The sequence below is a fragment of the Mauremys mutica genome, chromosome 24 (assembly GCF_020497125.1).
Source record: "Mauremys mutica isolate MM-2020 ecotype Southern chromosome 24, ASM2049712v1, whole genome shotgun sequence".
Lineage (NCBI taxonomy): Eukaryota > Metazoa > Chordata > Testudines > Geoemydidae > Mauremys > Mauremys mutica.
Window position 1 is genome coordinate 4,569,803 of NC_059095.1, and position 25,513 is coordinate 4,595,315.

The 25,513-nt window shown below is 45.6% G+C and overlaps 2 protein-coding genes across 4 annotated transcripts; both read right to left on the reverse strand.

The window, feature by feature from the left end:
* Window positions 1–68: 68 nt before the first annotated feature.
* Window positions 69–6,278, reverse strand: FAM174C (family with sequence similarity 174 member C). The gene is made up of 3 exons (XM_044998790.1): window positions 5,964–6,278; window positions 4,804–4,920; window positions 69–2,737 (listed from the first exon to the last, which is right to left on the reverse strand). Exons 1-3 carry the CDS (start codon window positions 6,227–6,229, stop codon window positions 2,734–2,736), a joined length of 387 nt encoding a protein of 128 aa, XP_044854725.1. The 5' UTR covers window positions 6,230–6,278; the 3' UTR covers window positions 69–2,733.
* A 7,007-nt stretch (window positions 6,279–13,285) lies between these two features.
* Window positions 13,286–18,830, reverse strand: LOC123355844 (cold inducible RNA binding protein). Of its 3 annotated transcripts, none has more exons than XM_044998613.1 (8): window positions 18,681–18,830; window positions 17,393–17,501; window positions 17,203–17,309; window positions 16,574–16,715; window positions 16,402–16,486; window positions 16,141–16,205; window positions 13,692–15,711; window positions 13,286–13,442 (listed from the first exon to the last, which is right to left on the reverse strand). In XM_044998613.1, exons 2-7 carry the CDS (start codon window positions 17,493–17,495, stop codon window positions 15,695–15,697), a joined length of 519 nt encoding a protein of 172 aa, XP_044854548.1. In that variant the 5' UTR covers window positions 17,496–17,501; window positions 18,681–18,830; the 3' UTR covers window positions 13,286–13,442; window positions 13,692–15,694. The 3 variants fall into 3 exon arrangements, with proteins under 3 accessions (XP_044854548.1, XP_044854547.1, XP_044854546.1); XM_044998612.1 differs by having other exon boundaries at window positions 13,286–13,439; window positions 16,141–16,208; XM_044998611.1 differs by having other exon boundaries at window positions 16,141–16,208.
* Window positions 18,831–25,513: the final 6,683 nt, after the last annotated feature.

Below are 25,513 nucleotides of genomic sequence, written 5' to 3' on the forward strand. Positions count from 1 at the left end.
CTCACAGCTTACATGCTACAGAGCTATCCGCACCTAGATTTTTAATAATTACTAAGGGGACATCAAACTCCACTTAAAACATTTTAATAATAGGCCCCTAGTTTGTACCTGAATAATTGAAAAAAATATATATGTACACACATATACACACAAAAAATAAAATAGGTCCCATTTTCTTTCACCAGAATTATTAAACCGTTAACACATTAAAATCAATACTGTCTTAGAACCGTTCATTCCAACAGACCCAAGAAAATCAAAGATTGCAAACTCACTCAGTACAACAGAGAAGCAGAACTTAAGGGATGAAAAAATAAGTTGCCTCAGCTAATGCAAAGCCGATGAACATTATAGTTAAAGAGCTGAGCCAAACAGTTAACTAACTGGACCGCAATGCAGCATCTGACTTAAGTGACCTGTGAATGATGCTTTACAGGAAAAGAGGTGTGATGGGAGCTGAAGGGTTAAGGAAACATTACCAAGTGTGTTTATGGAGTACCACCCTAGGAGGGTGGAAGGCAACACCATTCTAATGAATCAAAACAAGCGAACTCTCTGCATCACCCAAGGCCAGGAGTGGCCAAACTCAGCCATTCCAGCTGTGCTCAGGTAACACAGAAAGCACACTGTCATCTCTCCATCAGTTAAACACACAAAGGTGCTAAAATGGACATGAACAGACACAAATGAGATGAAATCTGTGACTATCAAGGTGCTGTTTGATCATACAGAAGTCATCCTTTCAAAAATATTTTGTTTTTCAATCTTAAACAAGTACGCACCTCTTTCAGCAGGCTGGGGAGCCTATGGCTAAGAGCTAGGGTATCTGGGGTGGTAGAGGAAATCAACACTTCTAATCAGGACACCTTGGTGTGGAGAAATACTGCCAGTTGCGTAGATAGCCCCAAGGGACATGATGCTCTCTACACTGGCTTGGTTCAGGACTTCAAAGCATGGCTCAACTCGCAGAGATCACTTCTACTGCCAGGCTGGTAGCAAATGCATTTAAGCATTGTCAATTTTTATCATTCTCCTTCCTGCTCTTTTTTTAACGGGTCAGTTTCTCCCTGATTAACAAGACAGCATTCATTTCTGAAAGAAAGGAGCTGCTATCCCTTATTTCCCTCCCAAAGATACTTCACATAGTGTCCAATCTGCATCGAGAAAAATACAGTCCTGTAGCCTTAAAGCTGCACCTCTCCAGTAGGGGATTTTCTAGTTTACAGGGTGAGTGTGCTGGGATTCTTGTAGCAATGGCACCCTCTCCCTGAAGGAGAGGTGGGATCTTCAGGATTGCAGGGCTGTATGGCCATTCATTTGCAAATAAACTGCACCCCGCACCTGCACTGTGACTGAAGCCACATGCTTGCAAGAAGTGTGCTTTAATCAGGATTGCCGCTAGCACAGTTTCCACCAGAATACAAGCGGGGTCTGTACCTGATGAGGGTGCAGGGAAGGAGATATTTGCTGCACACTTCTAGTACATTCACCTATGGCCCCTTCACCATGGGTCACTGACCATCAACACAACCAGGCTACAGCAGGACATTTCTGCAGCTCACTGGGCTTATTCCATGGCACATCCCAGAGCACTAATGCATAGACTGAAACTGCTCCCCCCAAATAAGAAGAGTTATTTTTGAACCAGCACTGCCTCAGCTTAAGATCTGCAGTTGATAGGGATCCGGCTTCAACTCCTCTTCAAGGTTATTCCGCTTCTTCCAGCCAACAGTTGTTCTTGGATGCGTTGCACTGGGGACAAGTACTTCCAACTTTTTATGCCTGGCGACCTTGGACAGCAATGCCATCTGTACTGAATCGAATAGCTTGGTAGATTAATATCAAACACCTCTGTGGCGAAGGGGTCTTTTGCAGATACTTTGGTTTGCAACAATACAAAAGAGTAGAATCTGAACATGTGTTGATCCCACAGTCTAGCCAAACAAGCTGTTACTACTTCAGACTCTCCTCCTGGCCCAGTGACATCTCTTAGCTGTAAACACATTTCTTCATTCTCTAAGTCAGGTAATGACTTGTATTGTCACTGCATCACTTCCATCTTTGGGTTGTGGCATTAGCACTAATGGCAACTGCAAGAACACTGATGCACTTAACCCGCTCCCTCCCCACCCCACAGCCGTTCTCCAGCTGGCTGAAGTAATGTAATACAGTACAGATCCATTACCTAACACAAAGGATAGCTCCAGACCTCAGAGACTGATATCGCTTGATGAGGAGGCAATTAGTAAAAAGTAATCCTATATCAACATTGCAAGAGCATTGTGTGGGCTACAAGAGAATCCAACCGCCTGATACCACTTCAGTTTCATTGCAATAGTTGCTAGAGGGTGTGACGTACATGTATACAGGATATTGACTAGATTTCGTAGGCGGCTGACATGGCTGCAATACTTCAGTCCATCACTAGGAATGTTAGAAACCGAAAGCCCACCTTAGGTAGTCTCATTTTCATTATCAAGAGAGTTACAAAGCTTCCTGCGTGAGCGATACCACCTAGTGCAGTAGGACTTGTCATTTCATCACTCCACCTTCTCCTACATAAGGGAAACAGGTTTAGATCCCTCCCCCATACACCTGTAAAATTGTGTGCTGTTAACTAGCAGTCAGTCTTAAGCAGTTAGAAAAAATAAACCCAAGAACTGGTGAGGCGATTCTGCTGGTGGACTTGCACCTTCTCGGTCAGTCTGTGCAGTTGGAGCCATTGGTCCCACATCACCTGGAAAATAGAAGACATCCAAGCACCAGAATGAGCGTTTACGGTTTGACAGATCTTTAGCATGCCTTGAAATAGGCTGGGGGGAGAGGGAGATGGAGTGAAGGGGAGATGAAGGAGGACCGCGTGCATGTGCATGCGATTCTCCTCCTCTTTGAAAATACTTTGAAGGAATCAAACCCACTAAAATTAACATGTGTCCTAATGGGATAAAGACAGCTTTGACTTAGGACACCATTGGTTCCTCCACATAAGACTGAGAAAGCTTTTAGAATCTCTAAGGGAAGCAAATAGACTGTACACATTTCTGACTCCCCGAAGGAAGTGTGCGTTTGGGCTACCGGACTACTAACTGCTTCCACTCTGTAAGGAGGGAGTGTGGTCTAGTGCATGGAGCACTAGACTGGGAACTCAGGAGACCTGGCTTATTCCCGGCTCTGCCACTGCTCTGCTGGGAAAGTCACTTCACCTCTGCGTCCTTATTTCCCCATCTGTAAAATGGGGTTGATACTGGCTTTCCTTGTAAAGTGCTTAGAGCTACTGATAACAAGCTAGATATTATTACTACCCTGTACGGGATCAGAAGAAAACATAGCAAAGAGAAAGTGATATCTGAACGAAGACAGAGGCACTCATGCGCCTCCAAATGTAGAACTGTGCAGAGCTGAGTTCAGTGTTAAAAGCCAAGTTTGCTTTATTAGCTGTTCAGTCAGACATATTTTACCCGGCAAAATTCCAAGTACCAGAATAACACTTAACTTCAAAGTGCTTTACAGACATTAGCTGATTAAATGCAAAGGAGTCTGAAATGTTTAATTTAGATGCAGCAAAAAGATTGCTTGGTTCTCAGAACAGGGAAGGTAGGAGCCAAAATGAGGAGCAGATTCCTTGATATGGAAGGAGATTGGAAGACAATGCAGAGACGCCAGGAGGGTACAAAAGATGATTTTAGGACATGCAATGCCAGAGCTGTGCAGGGAGAAGCTCACATGCAGTCCGCCCACAATGCTGTTCTCAATCTCCCACTTTCAGGAGCTATAACATTAAACCAGAGACATAGAACATGCAGCTCTCTTTGCCCTCTTACATATTCTTGTACAGGAAACAATACCTGCACTCCAGGCACTTCTTACATACTGCCCAAACTTCCGGGCGATCAGTCTCTTCATCTCCTTTACTCTTTGTGTCTTTCACTGTGTTCCATATGCTTGGAACTGAATCTGAGAAATGTGCGCATACCAAACTCCTTCCCTTTTCCTTCTTTATAAAGGACCGTTCTATGATAAATTCCAGTTCTAAGTGACCTTGGGTCATTGTGTTTGTTCTGAATTGCAACCTCTCTAGGAGAGCGACATAACTATCTGACACAGATCACCTATTGTACTGCACTGTGTCCATTGCAGAAATAACCATAATAAAAATGATTAGAAACGCGACAATCCAGTATTGCAGAGTGGAAGGAGGCAGAATTAGAATAACTATGAGATGCAGAGTAAAGGGAATTACCAAGTAAAAAATAATTTGAAAAAGAGTCTTATAAAAAGCCTTTAGTAGAGTCTTAAAACAAAGGATTTAAAATCTGTTTACTATTTGTGTTTCACTCCGTCCCAGGAAGAAAATATCCTAGACATTTTCATTTAGGGAAGGTGTTAGTACGCTTCTATTCAGTTTCACTTGCTGGTTTTCATGCCCTAGCATCATGCTACAAAGCTGAGGCAAACAATAGGAGAAACCTTGTTACAAAAAAGCATCCCCCTCTCCTCCCCAAATTAAACAAATATTTCTATTGATTTCAGGTTTTGTAAAAGCTAATTTCTAATCCATGTCTCTAATAAATTCACATGTATAAAGGCCCGTTAGTATCCCAAGCAAGACCATCTATGCAAGGTTGTTCTCTTGAGACTGTTAGCATTAATGGAACTCAAAGGCCTGACACTGCAATCAGATCCATACAGTTGGACTCTTGCACCTGCACAGTTTCACCTGTGTGGATCCAACTGCAGGATTTGTGCCCAAGCTCCAAGCATCTTTTGAAAGAGACATTTAGCTACTTGTAAACATCCACCTACCGTCTCAGATTTCTCGTTTCAAACACTGTGTCTTCATCACTGTCGAGAGAACCCAACTCCATATTTTCATCATAGTTTGAAAGGAGACCATATTTCTTCCGCTGAGGTTTCTTCAACCTGAAATAAGTTTTGAGATCATTCACAGCTCATCAACCCTCAGATGCCTCTCAGTTTTTACAGCAGAAATACAGAGTTACTACCTTCACTGCAGGGCCGCCCAGAGGATTCAGGGGGCCTGGGGTCTTCGGCGGCGGGTCCCGGAGCGGAAGGACCCCCTGCCGCCAAATTGCCGTGGAAGATGCTCCAGGGCCCCGAAAAACTCTCGTGGGGGCCCCACAGGGGCCCGGGGCAAATTGCCCCACTTGCCCCCCCCCCGGGTGGCCCTGCTTCACTGAGCCCACACTCATCAGAAGACAGTGGGGTTTTTGAGAAGCCGCTTTCTCATGAATTACAGGATTTCTTAAGCAACAGGAGAAAGATTTCAGAGTTCCCAAGAGAAACAGAAGAACGTAGGCATGTTTAAAGGCATGGCGTAATCTTTTCAGGGACTGCAAAAGGCTCCAGCATTTCCTCACCCTGACTAATGCGTCCAAAGGAAAAACATGACATCCTTTGTGGATTCTCTATGTGTGGGAAACCTATGGCTCACCCAGAAACCTTCCTATGGGGGTGTGTGTTTATTCCAGGGAAAAGTGAGTCTAGGATGTTCCCATGTTTGTTTCCCAGGAACATGGGGTAGGGAGAGGAGCCACGGAGGTTCCCAAGCCTACCTCCTGGGGAAATGAGGGTAAGGATCCCACCCCTGTTCACATCCCCCCAAAGACACTCCATGGGGTGAAGGAAGTGCTCCAGGGGACGGGGATCTAGGGACCCCCATAGACGATCCCTTGGAATACAGGGGGAAAGAAGGGAGGGTCTCGTGACCAGCTTCCGTCCATGGGGATGGGCCCCTAATACGGGGAGCTCCATGTCTGTCCCCCGCCAGCCCCGCCCCCCGGGTGCGCGCCCCAGCCCCCGGCCAGCCCCGCCCCCCGGGTGCGCGCCCCAACTCCTCCGCCCCCCGGGTGCGCGCCCCAGCCCCCGGCCAGCCCCGCCCCCCCCGGGAGCGCCCCAGCCCAGCCCCCCACCAGCCCCGCCCCCCGGGAGCGCGCCCCACTCACCGCAGCGCCCGCACCAGGAAGTAGAGCGCGGCCAGCGCGCAGAGGCCGGTGAGCACGTAGAAGGCCCGTTGGACCGCGGGGAACCGCCCGCCCAGCAGGTCCCGGCCCCGGATCCCGCTGTCGCTGTGGTTCCCGGCCGGCCCCGTCCCGTTGGCGGCGGTGCCCGGGGGCGGCGAGGTCCCGCCCGGCCCGGGGGAGCTGGACACCGCGCAGGCGCCGAGCAGGAAGAGCAGGAGGAGGAGGCAACCGAGCTCCCGCGGGACCATGGCGGGCGCACGGCAACTACCGGGACACGCGCGCCTCAGACTCAGAGAGGCCAACCCACCGGAAATGGCCCGGCCCGGCGCAGTGCTGGCTGGGGTCCGGCCGGGGACTACGGAGCCCGCACACGGGGTTCCGGGAACGCAGGGTTCCGGGTAGGGTACAGAGTAGGGTAGGGGTGTCGGAGCAGTGGGGACCCCAAAGGGACTCCAGGGTGCAGAGGGGAACAGGGGGAAACAGGGTGCAGAGGGGAGAAGGAGGAGCAGGGAGTATCAGGAAGCAGAAGAGAGGTGCAAAGGGACTCCAGGGTGCAGAGTGGAGAAGGGTATGAAGCCAGGGTATGGGGCCATGGGGGAGCAGTAGGGTTGCCAGGCGTCCGGTTTTTGACTGAAAGGCTCGGTCAAAAAGGGACCCTAGCGGCTCGGTGGGCAGCGCAGCGGGGGGCCGGGGCTAAGGCAAGCCTCCCTGCCTTAGCTCCGCTCCCAGAAGCTGCCACCAGACCCCACAGCCTCCAGTGGTCGTGGTTCCTGGCCAATGGGAGCTGTGGAGCTGGCACTTGGAGCAAGGGCAGCACACAGAGCCTCCCTGGCTACCCATGCGCCTAGGGGCTGCAGGGCGTTTGACAGGATGGACCACGGGTATCTCCTGGGCACTCTGCAGGCGTTCGGCTTGGGGCCCCAATTTGTGGGTTTTCCTCAGGTGCTGTACACCTCCGCGGATTGTTTGGCCAGGCACAATGGGGCCCTGAGTGAGCCGCTCAGCTTTGGGTGGTGGGTGCATCAGGGGTATCCACCATCGGGCCAGCTGTATACTCGGGCAATCGAGCCCTTCCTCTGTCTCCTCCGTCGGAGGTTGACAGGGTTGGTGCTCCGTGAGCCGGAGTTGCAGCTGGTCCTGTCAGTGCATGCCGATGACGTGCTCCTCATGGTTCAGACCCGGGCGATCTGGTGCGGGTGGAGGCCTGCCAGGCAATCTACTCGGCGGCCTCCTACGCCCAGATCAACTACATCAAGACCTCTGGCCTGATGGTTGGGGATGGGTGGCAGACGAGCTCCCTCCCACCTGTGTTTCAAGCTATTCAGTGGAGCGCGGCTGCACTGCTCTATCTCGGCATTTACCTTTCTGCCACACATCCTTCTCTACCGGAGAACTGGCAGGATTTGGAGGCCAGGGTGGGTGAGCGGCTGCGGAGATCGACTGGGCTCCTCCGGTGTCTCTCCCTGTGGGGGAGGGCGCTGGTGCTGAACCAATTAGTCCTGTCCATGCTCTGGCACCAGCTCAACAGCCTGAGCCAGGCCCCAGGGCTTCCTGCCTGGGTCCAGAGTGTAGCTCTGGAGTTCTGGCCAGGACTGCTCTGGGGCTCTGCAGGGGTCCTGAGTCTTTCCCCAGAGGAGGGAGGACAGGGCTTGGTCTGCCTCTACAGCCAAGTCCATGTCTCCCGCCTTCAGGCCCTGCAGACACTCCTTTATGCTGCAGGTAGCCCGGCATGGAGCATGTTGGCGTACACTTTCCTCCACCACCTCCAAGGGCTCCAATATGCCTGACAGCTCTTTTTTCTCCACCTGAGGGGTCTTCCGCGAGACCTCTCCAAGCTGCCGATCTTCTACCAGGACTTCATCCAGACCTGGAAGCAGTTATCGGCAACCAGGTCCATTGTGGGCACCGAGGGGGGCAGACCTCCTTGCGGAGCCCCTGCTACACAACCCCTACTTTCATGTGCAGGTGGTGGAGTCCCCCACAGTGCACCGGAGGTTGTCTTGGCAGAAACAACCAGAATTGCAGATCTCCTGGACTACATGACATTGGAACTTCTCTAGGCCACTGGTCTGAATTTGACCAGGATCGGACTAATTAAAAGTTGTTACCAATGACAGTTTAAAGTAGCTGGTAGGCTCAGCTCAGTTTCTGCTGAACAAGCAACCACATCACAAAAGCCACCACTTCAATCTACATGAAGCACCAGCAGATCCCAAGATGGCATGAACTGTTATAGGTCCATTGTGCGGCTGTCAGTTTACACTGTCATGGTTCCATTGTGTGGCTAGGTCAGTTTACACAAGCTGAGGATCTGCCAACTGGTTTTCAAAATAGTTCAGCACATGCTGTCAGTGCTAAATTTTGAAAAGAGCTCATCACGTTAAGATGCAGGTGTCTTTTGGACATCTGGGTTTGTCATGATGGGGAGCTGTTTAGTGCTGAGCTCTTCGGGAAAATCTGGCCCTAATTGTTTTATTGGAAATCTCAGTAAAGTCCATTGAATGAAAAAATACCGTATTTCACCTTAGCAGTGTTTTCCCCCAGCAATATTTAAGAGATTTTGCAGGCTGGGGAAGTTTCTGCCACTTGTTTCCTTTTCACACTGGCCATTAGGTGTCACTATAGTACCACATCTCAAAACCACTTCCTGGGAGTCCTTTGAATAGGGGACTCCTTATTAAATCGGTTCAGCCAATTCTATTTCATCCCAAACCGATTCTGGGAATCATTTCGTTAATCCATTCACTGTAATTTGTGAAACCAATAATGCCTTAGCTGAAACTTAGTCAGGCCTCCATTTTTGCACCTACAATTATTTGCATAAGTAATTTGGGGCACAAAGGCCTCATCATATCAGGAACTTTTCAGGTTTTTCATATCATTCTTTGTGTGTGTGCATTTGATTCATTTTAACTTTTGAGAGTGTATTTGCCATTAAGGCTTCCAAGCCGTTTAGGGTTCATATGCTGCACTGCGTTCAGTGGGCATGCAGAACACCCAGTCCCCAACAGAGAAATTATTAAATACATCAGGCAACACACTGATTGAAGGTTTGTTTTTTTAACTCTTGTTGGGGTTGATGAGTTTGATGGGGGTACAAGATAAGTAAACGTCAGGATTTGCCACACGGTGTATACACAAATCCTTTCATTGTTCCTGTAAGTTTTCATAGCTGTCCAAGATGCAGACATAGAAAAGGGACTTTCCCAAGGTCAGACAGCAGATCAGTGGTACAGTCAAGAATAGAAACCATAGCTCCTGGCTCCTAGTCTAGTAACCTATTCGCTAGCCCATCATGTTGCACAAATTCTTGTACACTTTCTTGGAAAGGCTAATCTTGAATGGGATTTAATAACTGGCAGTACCCATAAATCTCAATAGAGAGGTAGATGAGGCAGTATGTAAAGAAAGGCTGGGATATGATCAAATGCATTTTGCTTGATGTGAGACAGGGAAGGGGGTTCCTTGTTAGCAAATCTGGGCACTCCTGTCCCTGTTCTTTTATTAGTTGCCCCCCACAATTAGTGGGTTTCTGAGGCCCTGTGGAACCTCCCCTTAGGCTGGGGGGATCCATTAGCATGGGGTGGGCTTTGCCCGCCCCGTTTCCCAGAAACCCGATACAGGACACAATCAGCATATTTTAATACACATAGGGAGGTTCAGGAACCTTCTTCCTTCAAGTACCCCTGGCTACTAAAAAGGTATCTGAAGTCGATATAGCAGAATTAAATTCTAACTCAGGGATATTTCAAGAGTATGGAAAGTGCACAGCACAAGGGTGCTTCAGATCAATATGGGTAAAACTGCATTTTTTTATTCCCAGCTGTTTGCTCTCAGCTTAACTTCTAGTTTACAACTTTTAAGCATGACAAGGCACTGGTGTAACATAGCAATGACAGCCACAAGGACAGAGACTTAGGAGAGGTCTGGATTACATAGAGATGTATTGGAAACATTCACAGCCAGGTATTGGATATCAATGTTCTTGAAACCAGATGACATCTTGTTCCAGTGAAATGAGACAAAATGAGGTAAGCCACTATTTGATGGAAAGGAGGTTTTGATTGAGGGGTAGAAGCATCTTAGAGCATGAAATAATAAACTAAGAATTTAACTAAAGGAAAGAATTAAACAAGGCACCTGACTTCATTAAGTTAATTAGCAGGGCTGTATTAATACAATGGAAGAAAATGAAGAGGGGAACAAAAGCAGAAGCATGCACTCTATGCCGAGATTGCTAAAACAAAAGTAAGGGAAACAAAGACAATGTAGCTAAATGACAGGATAATTTTCTTAGCAAAAAAAAGTTTCTGAAGCCAACCTCTGGGACATCACATTGTAAAGGCCAACTTGTCGTTTGTCAAGTTCAAGTTGGTTTAGTTCTAGAAGCTGAGCAAGGGAGTTTGGCTCCACTTACATTTGAAAAAATAGTATGACTAGATGAGACATCCTATGAAACTAAAAGGCAATTAAATCTACTTCAAGCAACTTTCATCAAATGGTTGGCACCTAGTTGCAGATTAGAAAGTGTAGTGAGTATCTGATCAGAGTGTGCAATGTGAATATGGGACTGAAGATTTCAGATATTGGGGTGTTCAACTCCAGTGCTCTGCACTGTGTGTTGTCACTCACAGCTGTGCAAGGTGGGTGAAAACACTACCAATTCTGAGCTGGTAGCTTTTAACATCCACTTTGTACTGCTGTAAATAACTGATTTACCAGTGCTTTGCACCTTGTGCAGAGTCAGAGTAAGCACCAGTGTAAGTTCAAGGATGAGGAACAATGTACAGAGCAAGCTACAAATTGGAGGTTTCACTTAAGTTTCAGTTAGGGAAATGACACTTGAACCCAAGTTCTCAGAGCAGCACCAGCAAGATGAAGCTACAAGGGAGAGAATAAGTTGTAGTTATGTTCATGCAGCAGAAGTAAATGACTTGAGCATGCAGATCAAATGAAAGCAAAGCTATGTTTTTACCCCCACAGGGCTTTAATTTCGACCCTTCTAGGTAAACAAGTACAAGGAAACAAAACCAATGAGTGCATAAGGTAGCCATTACATGGAATTTGAGAAAGATGTCTAGGAAACACTTTAATAGAATAGCACAAAGCTGGTAAGATGAGAAGTTGAGTCAACACATTTGAGGAAAGATGGGTAGTATTGGGTTGGCTGATTTTAGGGGCAGGAGTCAAAAAGTCTTCAATATTTTGTTCAAGGTGGTGTTTATTACTGGCTGTAGCCAATGTATTCCTTTCGATCCCATTTTGAGATACTTTTAGACAAATGTTTCTAAAGCACTTGTACATGCTAAGTATGAAACTGATGCACTCGTAAAAGCTTTGAGAAAAATGGATAGTTAAGCCAAATCCTATCTGTGTCTTTCTCCCACAAACCTTCAGGCTTTTTGGGGAGCCACATCTTATGCATGGAAGGTCCTCCTGGAATGCTCCTTTAAGGAAGCCATTAAAACCCACTTCTATGCCACCTATAGCAAGCTGGTAGAAGGCAACTGCTAAGGTGGCAACTGGCATCTTTTCATTTATATATTTTAAACAGTTGTAAACCATTTTTCTTCACCCTTCTCCTCTCCTAGCTGGAGCATTTGGCCATCCCTTAAGCTGGTCTAGTTTTTGTACAACTTTATTTAGATAGGGGAATTGCACTGAGTAAAATAAGCTTTTATCTATACATGGTATGTGTCTTTTTATAAGAGTAACTACAACTGCATTAGGTTGTACTGTTTCATGTTTCTACATAACTAGTACAAAAACTCTAGATTAGCCCCTATTCTAAACTTTTGTACAGAATTAGGCATTTGTACAGCACCAAAACTAGGGGGGCTTCAAAGTAACAGGCTTCTGAGCACTATTGTAATGAAAATGTTCCCCAACATTAAAGTATTTCTGAAAAGCTTGTCTGACTGCAGTACTTAAATGCAAGTTAATGGGTCAGCATTGCTTCAACGTACTAGTTTCCTTATTAAGTCAGGACTCTATAAAGCAGCTAGTTCAGTACTAGGCAATTGCCCCAATAGACAATTTCATATTGTGGATACAGAGGATTGGGAGAAAAGGTTTTGCTAGTGCTGAGTCACCTTCAGTAGCCCAACTCGTAAATGATGATTTACAAAATAGGATTAGCAGAGATCTGAGCATAAACTCAAATTAGAATTATTTAATCAAACCCAAAGGTGAATGTTTTTCTCCTAACAGTATGAGAAGTCTCAAACAGCCATTTATGGCAAGCTGCAAAGAAACACTCCTTTTACAGTTGAGAAATCTGTAAGTAATAGCAATACTTAGGTAGAATTTTTTTTGGTGCTGGGAATTGGTAAATGGGCAAAAATTAGTTGCAGAATAGTGAGCTCTCATTTGCCACCCAATATGGAGGTTTTGTAGAAAAAGCTTTTAGAAAACAATTTAGTGTAATTTTGACACTTTCCCCTAGAATTAGTTTAACAACCATCAGCAGAGAGTGCAAGCCAATTATACCTGTAGACCAGGGGTAGGCAACCTGTGGCACCTGTGCTGAAGGCGGCATGCGAACTGATTTCCAGTGGCACTCACACTGCCCAGGTCCTGACCACCCGTCCCAGGGGCTCTGCATTTTAATTTAATTTTAAATGAAGCTTCTTAAACATTTAAAAAACCTTATTTACTTTACATACAACAATAGTTTAGTTATATTATAGACTTATAGACAGAGACCTTCTAAAAACATTAAAATGTATTACTGGCATGTGAAACCTTAAATTAGAGTGAATAAATGAAAACTTGGCACAGCACTTCCGAAAGGTTGCCGACCCCTGCTGTAGACTATTGTACATGAACCTTAATCTAGAAGGCAAAAATTTCAATATGTAAATTTTATTTCTAAAATTCCAAGTTTTATTAGCGTCTAATAGGTTTGGAACAGACACTAATATTGACCACTAGCATTTATGTAGTTGCTCAAATGACCATAGTGCCCCCTTCAAACTTGGTTGTATTTTTTTGAACTTGGACTTTGCCATGAAGGGGTAAAACCACCAAATCATTACCTGCTCAACAGCCATTAAAATGGTAAGATTCTAAATTATTTTAGAAAAACAGCCTTCATTTCCCCCCAGTCAAACAAACCTCTCAGAATCCTACACAGGGACTCACTCAATGATCTTTAACTCTTTACTGATCAATTGGACCTTCATAAGTAGGGACAGATTTCCACAGTGCCAACGCTTTATATTGGGTTATGCAAATAACCCAAAATCTATCAAATTGTGCCTTGACTACATCTTTCTTGCATTTATAGAATTTATTAAAAATCATTGCTTTTTCCAATCCAATTATTTATTCTATCAGTTAGAATTGTTACAAGTCAGATTGTTCACTTGATCTATTATCAGATATTATACACTGCTCAAAGCTCTTGAACTCCATTGCTCAGTCAACAGCTGTATCAATCCTCTTCAATGCAGCTCACTGCTGAAATAAAACAAGACAATGAGTTCTACAAATAGCAGACCCAGATGTACATTAAATTATCTAAAACTGCAACTACTAACCAAGAGTTACTCAAGTTATCAACACATTTATTTCTCTCAGGATATTAGCACAAGGCAAAATGTTAATTCTGGTACATGTACATATACCAAACCTAAAATCAAACTTCTCCAAAAAGAGCTCTCCCCTACTCCAGTAATTTCTTACAAGGGAATGCACTGTAGATGGTACCTGCTTAGGAAGTTGATTGTTGGTACTGCTTTCATGAAATGTTCAGGAATGCTGTTTCAGGCTCAAATGTCCATCTTCTCTTCAACCTGGTAAAGCAAATGTGTGTTACTAGCCATATCCAACCACGGTGTTTACACTGCCACCCACCTCCCCAAACACAAGTCACATCATATACAAGGGTTTCACAAGCCATTCGCTGAACCCTATCACATCACAGAAGCACAGTCTGGGAAATTCCAGGGCTGGCTGATGCCTTTGATATGCCAGCCAATATATATCATTTGATCCTTAAGCAGAGACAGTTAACCACTTTGACATGGCTGCTTAGGAACAGTGTGGGCTATGGGAGAAAGTTAATGGCAACAAGTAAGATGGTAAAGAAAGCTACAATTAAGTGACTTAATGAGTCTAGGAAGAGTCAATAGATGAACACAAATCAAGTCAGGGAATTCTGTTTCCCATCTTGCTTCCATACCTACTAGGCAAGACATGACTGTATGCCCAACTCTGACCTGTGGAACTGAAGTTGTGCCACAAACCAAAGATTGCATAGGCATGAATTTAAAATTTTTCCATTAGTTGACCAAAACTGTCAGAGGAATATTTCACAGGTACATTAGACTTTCAAATGAGCTCTCAACAAGAGGAAGGATGCGGACATGAGCAAAAGGAGTTACCTCGAATTACAGGACTATTTCCACATATGAACTAGCCCAGAAAGCAGCTTTCGTCTCAGAGGTTTCTGTTGGAGGCACAACACTTCTTTTCTCCAAGGACACTGCAGTTTCCATACGCTAGCAGAGAATTCTTAGAACTTGTAAGGCAATGACAAAGCTAGCTAATTAAGTCAATTTGTCTACCTTGGAACACTGTGTCAAACCAGTAACTACTTGTTCTCAAAAGACTGATTCAGACTACAAATTTCAATGTCTGCTTATTTTATGAAAATCCTGAACTGTCCTCTGACTAAACTGGCCAGCTGTATTTTCCCTCCACTTTTGCTGATCTAAGTATAACAAGTTAGTCATTACAATACTTTTAGTAGTCTGCCACTAGACAATTTGACTATTCATATGTGAAATCATCTTGACAGTATTCACATGTCAAGACCAGTTAAGATTACATTCTCTCCAATGGTCAGTAAGTCTAGCTTGCTTTAATACTCCTATCACTAGGCTCTCTTCTCTAGAGTCCTCCTCCTTATTACTTGGTTTGTTCACAAGATCTTCAAGGACTGTGTTGTGCAATGAAATGTAAATGTCAGGAGCAGAGTTCATTTCAGACGGTCTTTTAATAGGCTTCGTAAAGCCAAAGAAAACTGTATACAAGAATCCTTTACCACTTCAAATACAATATCAATGGAATATGCATATTTCTTCCAGTAAAAAAAGGACAATATAAATAAACATTTTCAAGAACCTCTTTTATGGTAAGTTTGCGAGAGTCTATTTCTGGGTAATTTACATCATACAGTAAAAATACCGTTATGCAGGTTGAACATACAAGCAAGTTTCTCTTTAAGTATATCAAGGTGGTTTGCCTTCCAATTTACACCCAGGCTGCATGCCTACCTTGCTACACTAAAGGAATGTTACAAGAGACGAAGGTAATGCACTTTTAAAAAAAAATATAAAGTCCACAGCTTGTTCAGCTTCCAGTGAACATTGAATTAAAGGTCCTTTTCTATCTCAAAAAACTGAATTAGGGCCCCAACTTCACAACTTTTAAAAAAACACCTTGGCTTATCACAGAGGATAAAATAAAATCCGTAGTGCTTTCAAAAAAGATTAAAAACACTTCGAAACAGAGCTTTCTTAAAGAAAAGTCTAATCAGACCATCTTATATCAGAAGCTGTCAGGCTGTGTTTGACAAGATCAGAACTGATAATACTACAAAAGTGAAAATACAAGTAGATGTACTACACAATAACGATTTCAGCGAAGCTCCAAAAATCTTTATAAATACAGCCATTGGAAGGACGATCTTGAGTCAGGAAGGATTTTTACTCGTTGTGTGTAGCTGAGGACAAGAAGCAGGCACAATTGTAAAGGCACCGAAGCATAGACAAGTTCCAGCATTTTACTCCCTGTATTATTTCAGAGGCTAGTGCTAGTTCACTAGAGCTTAAGAGAACTTCCCCCACCCTTGATTAAAGTTTGTTAGAGGGCATTTGGAGTTTTGCTTAATTCTCGAACTTCAGGTATGTGAGTATTTACTACTTGCTTTGCCTTAGATCCAAGCAAGTCCTACACATGCATTAAAATTAGGAATTTAAGTGGCAAACATCTCCAAGGCCTGGTTGCAAATAGACTGGTTCTTATGGGCAAGAACAAAGAGTGTGATATGGTCCAACTGAGCCTTACAGTATTTCCAGACTTCAACAGGTCAATCGATTTAGAGAGCTCCCAAGGCAGTATATTCTTCGTTCCCTTTTGAACTAAAACTTACCGTAACTGTCATAGTTGTCTCTGTAGGACCCTCCTGATGACCTGTCACCATAGCCACCTTGATTCCTGCTAGTAAAAAGTAACAAATGTTTGTTTTATGAAACATGCTGTCATCTATACACACATTACACTTTTGCTGTACTATTGTGTCTGAGCCAATTTACATCCCAGTCAAGTTAAGTGAGTTATTTCAGGGCTGTTGTGACAAAAACCTCAACAGTCAGCAGTCTGAACTCTTACAGTCTACTTTCATTGTGTTTACCTGCTGCTATAGTAGTCTCTAGACCCATTATATCCCCCACTTCTGGAATCGAATCTGCTTCCTCCATAGCCTCTGTCTCCACCTCCTTGAATGGACACAATAAAGGACCAATTAACACATTGAAAAACTTCTGTTTCAAGTCAGTTATTGAAAATCAGTTACACTAACTCACCTCTAGAGAAGCCACGGCCCCCTCGACCTCTGCCTCCACGGAAAAAGCCTCTGCCACCTGATGAACCCCCTCTATATCCACGGGATCTGTTTTCGGATGATTTACCTGCCTGGTCAACTCTAATTTGACGCCCATCAACAGACTAAAAACAAAACAGAAAAAAAATGAACTATACCGCTATTTACATGCTTTTAAAACTTAACAGGACAGCAGTTGCCAAATAAGCTGTCCAAACTTAAGGTACAAATTGGAAAAAGTTTCAGTAATTTGTGTCCATAATGGTTTGCCCCCATATCCAAAACCAGAATCAAATCACCACCAGTAAATAATATTTACGGAGCACTCAAAAATAAAAATATTGCTTGAAATAAGAAAGAGGGCACGTCTGCCTATCTAGGTTTCCTTCATATTTTTAGACTGGCACATTACTTTAGCTGCTCCTAGAAATTTTAATATTCCATTGTGTTGTCAAAATATTTTAATTCCTGAATCATTTATGATTTCACCATTCTAAACCCTCAATGGTTAATTCTGCTTAATTAAAAAAACAGACTACTACTACTCTGGAGATCATGATTCTGCAGCTCTGTACACTGTCTCTGAAAAAATGGAACACAAGATCTCCTTACTTTTCCATTCATGGCCATCATTGCATCTTTAGCATCATCTATGTTCTCAAATGTGACAAACCCAAAGCCTCTGGACCGCTGGGTCTCTCGGTCTTTCACCACGACCACTGAAAAACAAAGACACCATTGGCACATATCCACTCTATCATAAAAAGATAACACTCATCACACCCACTTATTTTGTTCTTACCTTCAGATATCTGTCCGTATTTGGAAAAGACTTGCTCCAGTGACTGTTCATTGGTATCAAAACTCAGTCCACCAACAAAGAGCTTTCCCTCATCTGATGCCATTTTGTTCTGTAAACAAAAACATTACATCATCTGTTAAATCTCACATGAAAAGTTATTTTTGTTGCTTCAGTATATAGGAATCACGCAGGACCAAGGGATTAATTCACTAGACCGGTGTCACCAGGCCCATAATAATATCAATACCACAACTGGTAGTGCAATTCACAGAAGAGAACCACAGCTTTGTATCTAGAGATATCTATTTGATAGTCAGCCTCCATGTAAACACAAGTCGATTAAAAGCGTTTATTTCAAGAAATTAGCCAGATTACAGAAATGAGGAGACCACAAAGACAGTAATCTATCCAGTAGCATGATTTATCCCTGCAGCCAAGCAATATTCCCCCCAGGACCAGAACCCCTGTGTGTGTGTTCTCCAATGCACAGCATCACAGCAGGCCTGGCGCTATCACCCAGATCCATCTGCATGGTCCATTTCCTTAGTCTCCATCCATAGAGAACAAGCACCAGTGGGTCCGTATCAGGCAGAGCCCTTCCCACCCCGTTCAGGCGCTGATCTCTAACATCAGGCCAGACAGCAACCGGCTACCCTAGTGTGGGGTAACATCGCCCTGCGCACCGGGCCGCTTAAGAAATGAAGCTGCCTTTGAAGTGGCTGTAGCTAGATTGTGTGTGTCCCCGCACCTCAGCAGCACGCCGCCAGGGCAAGAACCAAGATGCCCTGTCGCACCACGCCTACTTCGTTCCCTCGCACGCATGCGCGCCGCGGAAGAGCGGTCCAGCTTCACGGCATTGCAGGCACCCGGGAAGGCGCATGCGCAAACGATCCACGGTCTGAGGCAGGCGCACGTACGTCCTGCGGCAAGCCTCCAAGCCTCAGCACCTCCCACCTTGCCCCGCCCATTCGGCGCGTGCGCGCTACTAATATAGAGACGCCATTTTGCGCCGGCCGAGACCAGGCGCCATTTTGTTTCCGAAGGGGCGTCGCCGTTAATTGCGCGCCCTTCCCCCTAACAACAGCCCAAGCGGTGCATTTCGCCCTGCTGGGGACTCCAGCGGTTGACAACGGTGAATACGAAGCTGGACACGGACAGACCGACCCTACCCGCTTCTCCCTCTAGGGAAAGTAGCCGCTCCTATGGGGCACCGCCTTGCAAAGGGCAACTCCGCCTGAGGCGATATTGCCTCCCCAGGCCCTTCCCTGCCTCTCCCCGGGTTCCTTACCGGTCCTCGGTGAGTGCAAAGGCAACACGGCGCTTCTAAGTCCCAGCACGATGTACGCTGAGAGCTGGCGGTGCAGCTGCTTATATAGCCCCTTGTCTGGCCCCGCCCTAGTCATGAATATGCAAATAGACACTGGCCGGGATGAGGTATCTCCGCCGCTGTTCTAGCACCGCCTCGCCTCCTGATTTGTTATAGCCTGGTTAATATTCATAAGACGCTGAGAGGGAAGTGATGCGCGCTTCGTATTCCCCACGTGGGCTGGAGTGCGGCGGAAAGGGCTGATTGGATGGTAGGGGGAGAAAGTTTCCAGACGCGTTCCTGTGGGATGAGAGAGTGGAAGCTGTTGATTGGCTACGGCCTCCCCAGCCGCAGCCCTCCCTCGTTCCCCTGCACAGAGACTCACCCCGGGCCGGGAAGGGGGCGGGGCCGTGATGCCCTAGTTTCGCGCCCTTCGCAGCATTGCGGCGCCCGCTGCCGCTGTTGGAACAAAGGGGCCGCCTGAGGCGGCGGCGCCATCTTGGAAGGGGGAGGGCCGCTTCTTGCGTTGCCATGACCCCCCGTTCCCCGCGGGGCAGAGCCTCGTCTTGCTGGGCCCGCCGCGCAAGGGCGCCCGCGGCCCCTGTGCCGTTTGGTCGTCCGCAGCGTAGCCCCGCCAGCCTGGGTGCCCCCCAGCACCGCCCGACCAGCCCTGTCTGCCCTAGTGAACGCCATAGCACAGCCCAGGATAACCCTATGTCCCCCCAGACACTGCATGTCCCACCCCCAGCACAGACCCCCATAACTCCCACAGCCCCCCCATAACCTCCACAGCCCCCCAAAACATCCCATGTCCCCCAGACACCCCATCCACCCCAAAGCACAGCCCCCACATAACCCCCTTGTGCACCCAAAACAGCCCCTGCACACAGCCCAGGTGCCCCAAAGCACAGCCCCCACCTACTTCCCACATGCCCCCCAAAGTTCCTTCTGCCCCCAGATACCCCTGTACCCCCAAACTGCAGCCTGCTGAACGCTTACACTGTTCATATCTCACTTGTCTGATTAGATGGTAGGGAACCCTGGGGTGGCTGGGTACGCAGGGTGCATCACAGTGGGGCCGGATCCTGATTGTGGCCTCTAGGCAGTACCCTATAAATAATAATAACGGACTAGACTACAGCTAGGACTGGGAGGGTGGCTGAGAAGAATCACTAACGGGGTAGGTAGGGTAAGAAGATGAGCTCCCAAGTGCCCTGCCCTGGCTGTCATTTTAAATCACCACAGAAATTGAGTGTTTTTATGCTGATGCCTGTGGAAGGGAGACATAATTGCTTTGGGTTCACTTTAAACATCATGCATCTCCCACACTGAAGCATGGCGCAGGGAGCTGATTTATCAAGCAGTCCTGTGTCTTGGTGGTGTCCCTCCCTCACAAACACGCACACATTCTGGTGACCATCCATGTCTGAAAACTGGGAGTTGTCCCTATTTACAGGGCATGTCCTTGTGTCCCTGTCTAAACACCATAAAGCAATTCCATCTCCCCAGTCTCATCATGGCAGTGCCTAGGTAGATAATTTATAAAGCAAGTCATCCCCCTACACAAAAGGGTTATGCTGATTCATAAAGTGATCCTGGGCCGCTTAAAAAACAGAGCAGAGGCAGAGACATACAAGCAAAAGGAAAAAAGAGAAGGTGTTCAGATGAGCTTTAAATGAGATGGAGATTGTTATTGCAAAAGAAAGACTCAACATCATTTTACTTTGCCGTTCAGCTCAAGACATACACACAGAGTTCTCCCCCCAGCCCCTAACCACCTTCTGTTTGTAATGTTAATAGCATTCCCAGTCACAAAGAAAGAAGAAAAACATCTGAGAGGCTTTCTACTTTACATTTAGATCAGGGCTGCTGTAATTTGGGTGATTTCCTAATGGATGTGGAAACAAAAGCAGCAATAGGAACCACAATCAAATCCAAAGGAGTCATCTGCCTGCCGTTGTTATGTAAAAGTATTGGGTTATTCCCACCCATTTTGGGATCTGTGGACTGAAGAAAAGGGAACTCATCTGACAACTGCTTTGATGTCCCATATCGTAAACAGATTTTCCATGTTGGTACGGTAATAATAAAATACAGTAGAATCTCAAGTATTAGGGGGTAGCCGTGTTAGTCTGTATCCACAAAAACAACAAGGAGTCCGGTGGCACCTTAAAGACTAACATTAATTTGGGCATAAGCTTTCGTGGGTAAAAAAACATCACTTCTTCAGATGCATGGAGAATCTCACTAACTTTCACTTCCCTAATCTACACACAAAAATATGGTGGTTTCACTACTTTTCAACAAAGCTTTCACAGTAAACCACTGTCTATAGGTCTCATATGACAGTACTAAGAAAGACATCATTGCTTCTTCAAAATATAGTATATTGTGCATGAAGTATTCAATAAAATAACTACAGCTAATCAAAAATGTTTAGGGATTCATCAACCTTCCTTTATTATTGTGTTTTGTTTGTTTACTGATTAATTTGCAAAATTTATTAATCTCCAAGTACTTCATGCAAATTAATAAAAATAATAATATATTTTATATACACTGTCTTAGTGCTTAAATGTATCCTAGATGCTTTGCAATAAAACAACATAGATAATAATACCAACAAATAAATAAATACAATTAAAGCAACAATTAAAAAGAACATGATGAGATATAATTATATACATATAATAAAAACTAAATAGCAGTAACAAGTGGTACAGTATTGCAGACAAAGAACTCATTCGTTGTTGATTTTAAATGTCATGTACTTCCTTTTTCATACAGTGATGTCAAATCTTGGCTTAAAATATGGAACAATCATGGATTGCTTCTAATTCTACTGAATATTGCATAAGATTTTGCATTCATCCAAATCAATGATAATTTAAAAAGTTGGGGTTGGGGTTGCAAATCCATTTTTGCCCTTGGAGGGGAAGAGAAAAAACAATCAAACTGGCCCTGAGCTTGAATTCCTAGCATGGCTGCTTTGATTAAATCAGAGACATATTACCATCCGCATTCCTGGTTTGTGATGAGAGCGGATAAAGTGACCTTGAAGTGTGGAGCCATTTTATAAGTGGAGCTATAGAACATTGTACTGTATGTAGGACACTGGTGCTCTGGCAGTGGGGGGAGGGAGAAGAGCAATGCTGTATCATTATCCTTGTTCCTAGGGCCTCTGAGATGGGGCATATTAAAGGGGAACAAACACTTTTATTTTGAAAAGCAATTTTTGTTCCCGACACAAAACTGACACAAGTTAAATGTTCCTCAGGTAACAAAGTTGATTTTTCATTTGTAATTTCAGTCCATTTTTTGCTTTAAAATGCTGCTACCCAGGCTCCAAGGGACAGATCCTCAGTTGCTGTAAATCAGTGTTGCTCTGTCCAAAGCTGAGGATCTGGCCCCTAAGGTCTGATTCAGCTTCTTTTAAAGTCAATGGAAAGACTGCCACTGACTTGGGATTGGGCCCAAAAGCAGAGGGCCTGATTCTGATCTGATTTATATCAGCGTAAGTTAAGATTAATTCTGTGGAAACCAGTGGGGTTATACCAGTCAGTGAGATCAGAATCAGGCTGGTTCTCATAGCCCCTCACCATTTCCTTGTCCCACATCTTGCACTCCGAAGAGGCTTAATTTGCTCCACAGCCGCTTATTCCCACCCAGTTTATCTCCAGGGCATTAGTAACAGCATATGTCACGTTGGCTCATAAACAAGGAGGATGCACCAGAGGCTCCCTGGAGTAATATTCTCTAGGCAAAGCTTTCACCTGCTTGGCACTGTAACGAGTTTGTTTGTTCCACACAATTGGCACCTTGAGTTATTATTCATATCAGGAAATTCTCTTAATGTGTATCAGGGATGCATCCCAACAAGCTGATCAATTGTTATCACATGACTGCTGATATCAGGATGAGGAGAGTATCTCAGTAATTGTCGGGGTCACCCGGGGGGGGCAAGAGGGGCAATTTGCCCCAGGCCCCGCAGGGGCCCCCACAAGAGTTTTTCAAGGGCCCTGGAGCGGGGTCCTTCACTCGCTACGGGGGCCCCGGAAAACTCTCGCAGGGCCCGGGCCCCCGGAGCTTCTTCCGCTCCGGGTCGTTGTTGGCAATTTGGCAGCAGGAGGTCCTTCCGCTCCGGGACCTGCTGCCGAAGTGCCCCGAAGACCCGCGGCGGGGGGTCCTTCCGGCACTTCGGCAGCGGGTCCCGGGGCAGGTCTTTGGTGGCAATTCAGCGGCAGGAAGACCCCAGACCCCCTGAATCCTCTGGGCGGCCCTGGTAATTGATGGCCAGTGGCCCAGTAAACTTCCCATGTTGTCATAGAATTAATTAGGCAATGAAACATAACATGTGTGCTGATAATATGTAATTAGATATGGTTCTATAACAATGGCTGAGATTTACAGCACTTCTCATTCCAGGTTCCCAACACACTGTACAAACTGAATTGAAGGTACGCTACGCAAAAATAACTACCCACCATTGCAGTGTGTCCATCTCCTGGGTGAGCAGCCTGTGAGTAGCACCAGCACACGGGTTAGGACAGACATGAAGCATATTCACCTTACCCTGCTGAACAAATTGTAAATAGTATTTTGTTTTCCCTATGAGAAATTACTAAAGTCACAACAACCCTAAAATGATGAAAAGTGCCATATAATGACTGCAAGTGGTCTTCTTAGATTATGAACTCTTTGAAGCAGGGACTGTATTTTCATCTGTGTTCTTACAGTGCTTAGCACAATGACTTCCTGATCCAGGCTGTCTTTGGTACACTATTAATGTTAAATAATCAGTCCAATTATAATACTATAATAATTAAGCTTTCATCAGAAAGACACATCCTCCAGAAGCTCATCAACCATTAATGTCATGATGGAACATGTATAAAGGGTGTTGGCGCAAAGCCATGCTAGTAAAAGACTTATCTGTATTTCCTAGCCTTAGTTACTAGGGTCACAGTTACTAAAGATTAATACAACAGTAGCCACTGGCTACTTGGCATTGGTTCTGTATGAGCTCAGAAGGAAGAGCATTACCTACTGAAGCAAAAACACCAATTCCTGTCGGGGCGGCTCTAGGTATTTTGCCGCCCCAAGCATGGCAGGCAGGCTGCCTTCGGCCGGCAGAGCGCCCCCCGTGGCTTGCCACCCCAGGCACGCGCTTGGCGTGCTGGTGCCTGGAGCCACCCCTGCTTCCTGTAGCACTGAAGTTTTCCCTGGAGGCAGTGGGGGATCTCTTAGTGAAGCCATTTACTACTTTCATCTCAAGATACCAAGGCCTTTAAGATTTGCGACATCCCTGGTATGTCCAGTTTGATGGAGGACCTGAGCAAGTTTAGCCATTTGCCCAGACTCACACAGTGGTCGAGTCATACCTTGCTCAGGAGTCATGGCATCCATTCCATTGCTCTTCCCAGTAGACCGCACTGCAGCCGCTAGTAACTGCTGAGTTCATTGTTTTAATTCAGGACAGCGTTCTGACAGCAGGATGCTTCCACGGTTGGAGAGAGAGGGAAAACATAGTCCACTACTTAGCGTGGATTTCCCCCATATTGACCTCCCCTACACACTAGTAAAGTGCTCGGAACCTGTCCTACTGCAGATACTAGGTGCAGGGTCATTCTTGGGGCGGAAGACCAGGGAATGTGAACAAAATATGCCTTGATCTGGTGTGTCTATTAAATACATGGACAGATGAGCCTGGTTATTTTTCTTTATTGCTTGGGCCCTAGGGACATAGGAAATGCTGGACTGGATCAGACCAATGATCCATCTAGTTCAATATTCCATCTCCGACAGTGACAAGTTCCAACCCCCCTCCTTCCCGATGAAATATTCCCCTTCCTGTCAGGGACATTTCTTCCTGATCTCCATCTGGTAAAGACTGGCTTATACCCTGCTGCATGAAGGCTTCTCCCTTCATAACAGTGGGCGTTCTCAGCTCCAACTTTGGATTCAGAATCTAAGGCACCATCAGTTAAATATTCAGTCAGTTCTGCATTCTGCCAGGCACTAAGCACACTGACAGAAACAATCCTTGATCTCTCCCCATTTCTCATAGGGGAGCTGTTCACCCAGCCCTACCGAGTGAAAATCCCTGACGCAGTCACATTGTTGCTGTAGCAGGAGAGGTTGCTGCGGCTGCATTTCCTCTGTGATTTACCCAGGAGTGGTGCTTTATAAGTTACAGTACAAAGCTACAGTTCAGTGAAGGACACAGACCCACGGCACCGCTCAGAAGAAGCTGCAGTAGATCTGGGCCATCTGTCTTTTAATCAGAAACGCCATACTTGCAACTTTCTCCATAAGGACAGAAAAACAAAGATTATAGAGAATATTCACTGGCATCTGGAGCAATTTAGGCTCGGGTTTTTACAGAAGCCTGAGAGCGTTAGGCACCCAAAATCTCAGCCTTAGCAAATAAGCCCATTTTCCAGTCAACACAAAGACCCATTGGCTTTGGCCAGCTCGGGTTTTATGTCTGTTCTGCTCTTCATCCATCCTTGCCTGTTTAATACATTGTTCCATTGCTCCTGTTAAGGCCCCATGTTACCACCAAAATCAGTTTCAGGACCCTCCTCCTATCTAGCTAGGAATTTTGGTTGCACTCCATCCCTCAAACCTTGGGTCATCACCCCCACACTGAGAAGCCATTGTCTGACCTCCTGCATTATGCAGACCATAGAGTGTCGCTCCGTGACTCCTGCATCTAGTCCAAGAAACAGGTCCAAGGCTTCCAAATGCCCCAAAGTTCTGGGGTGATCTGATTTTGGATTCTGAACCCCTGTGTTGAGCAGAGATTGAGTTTG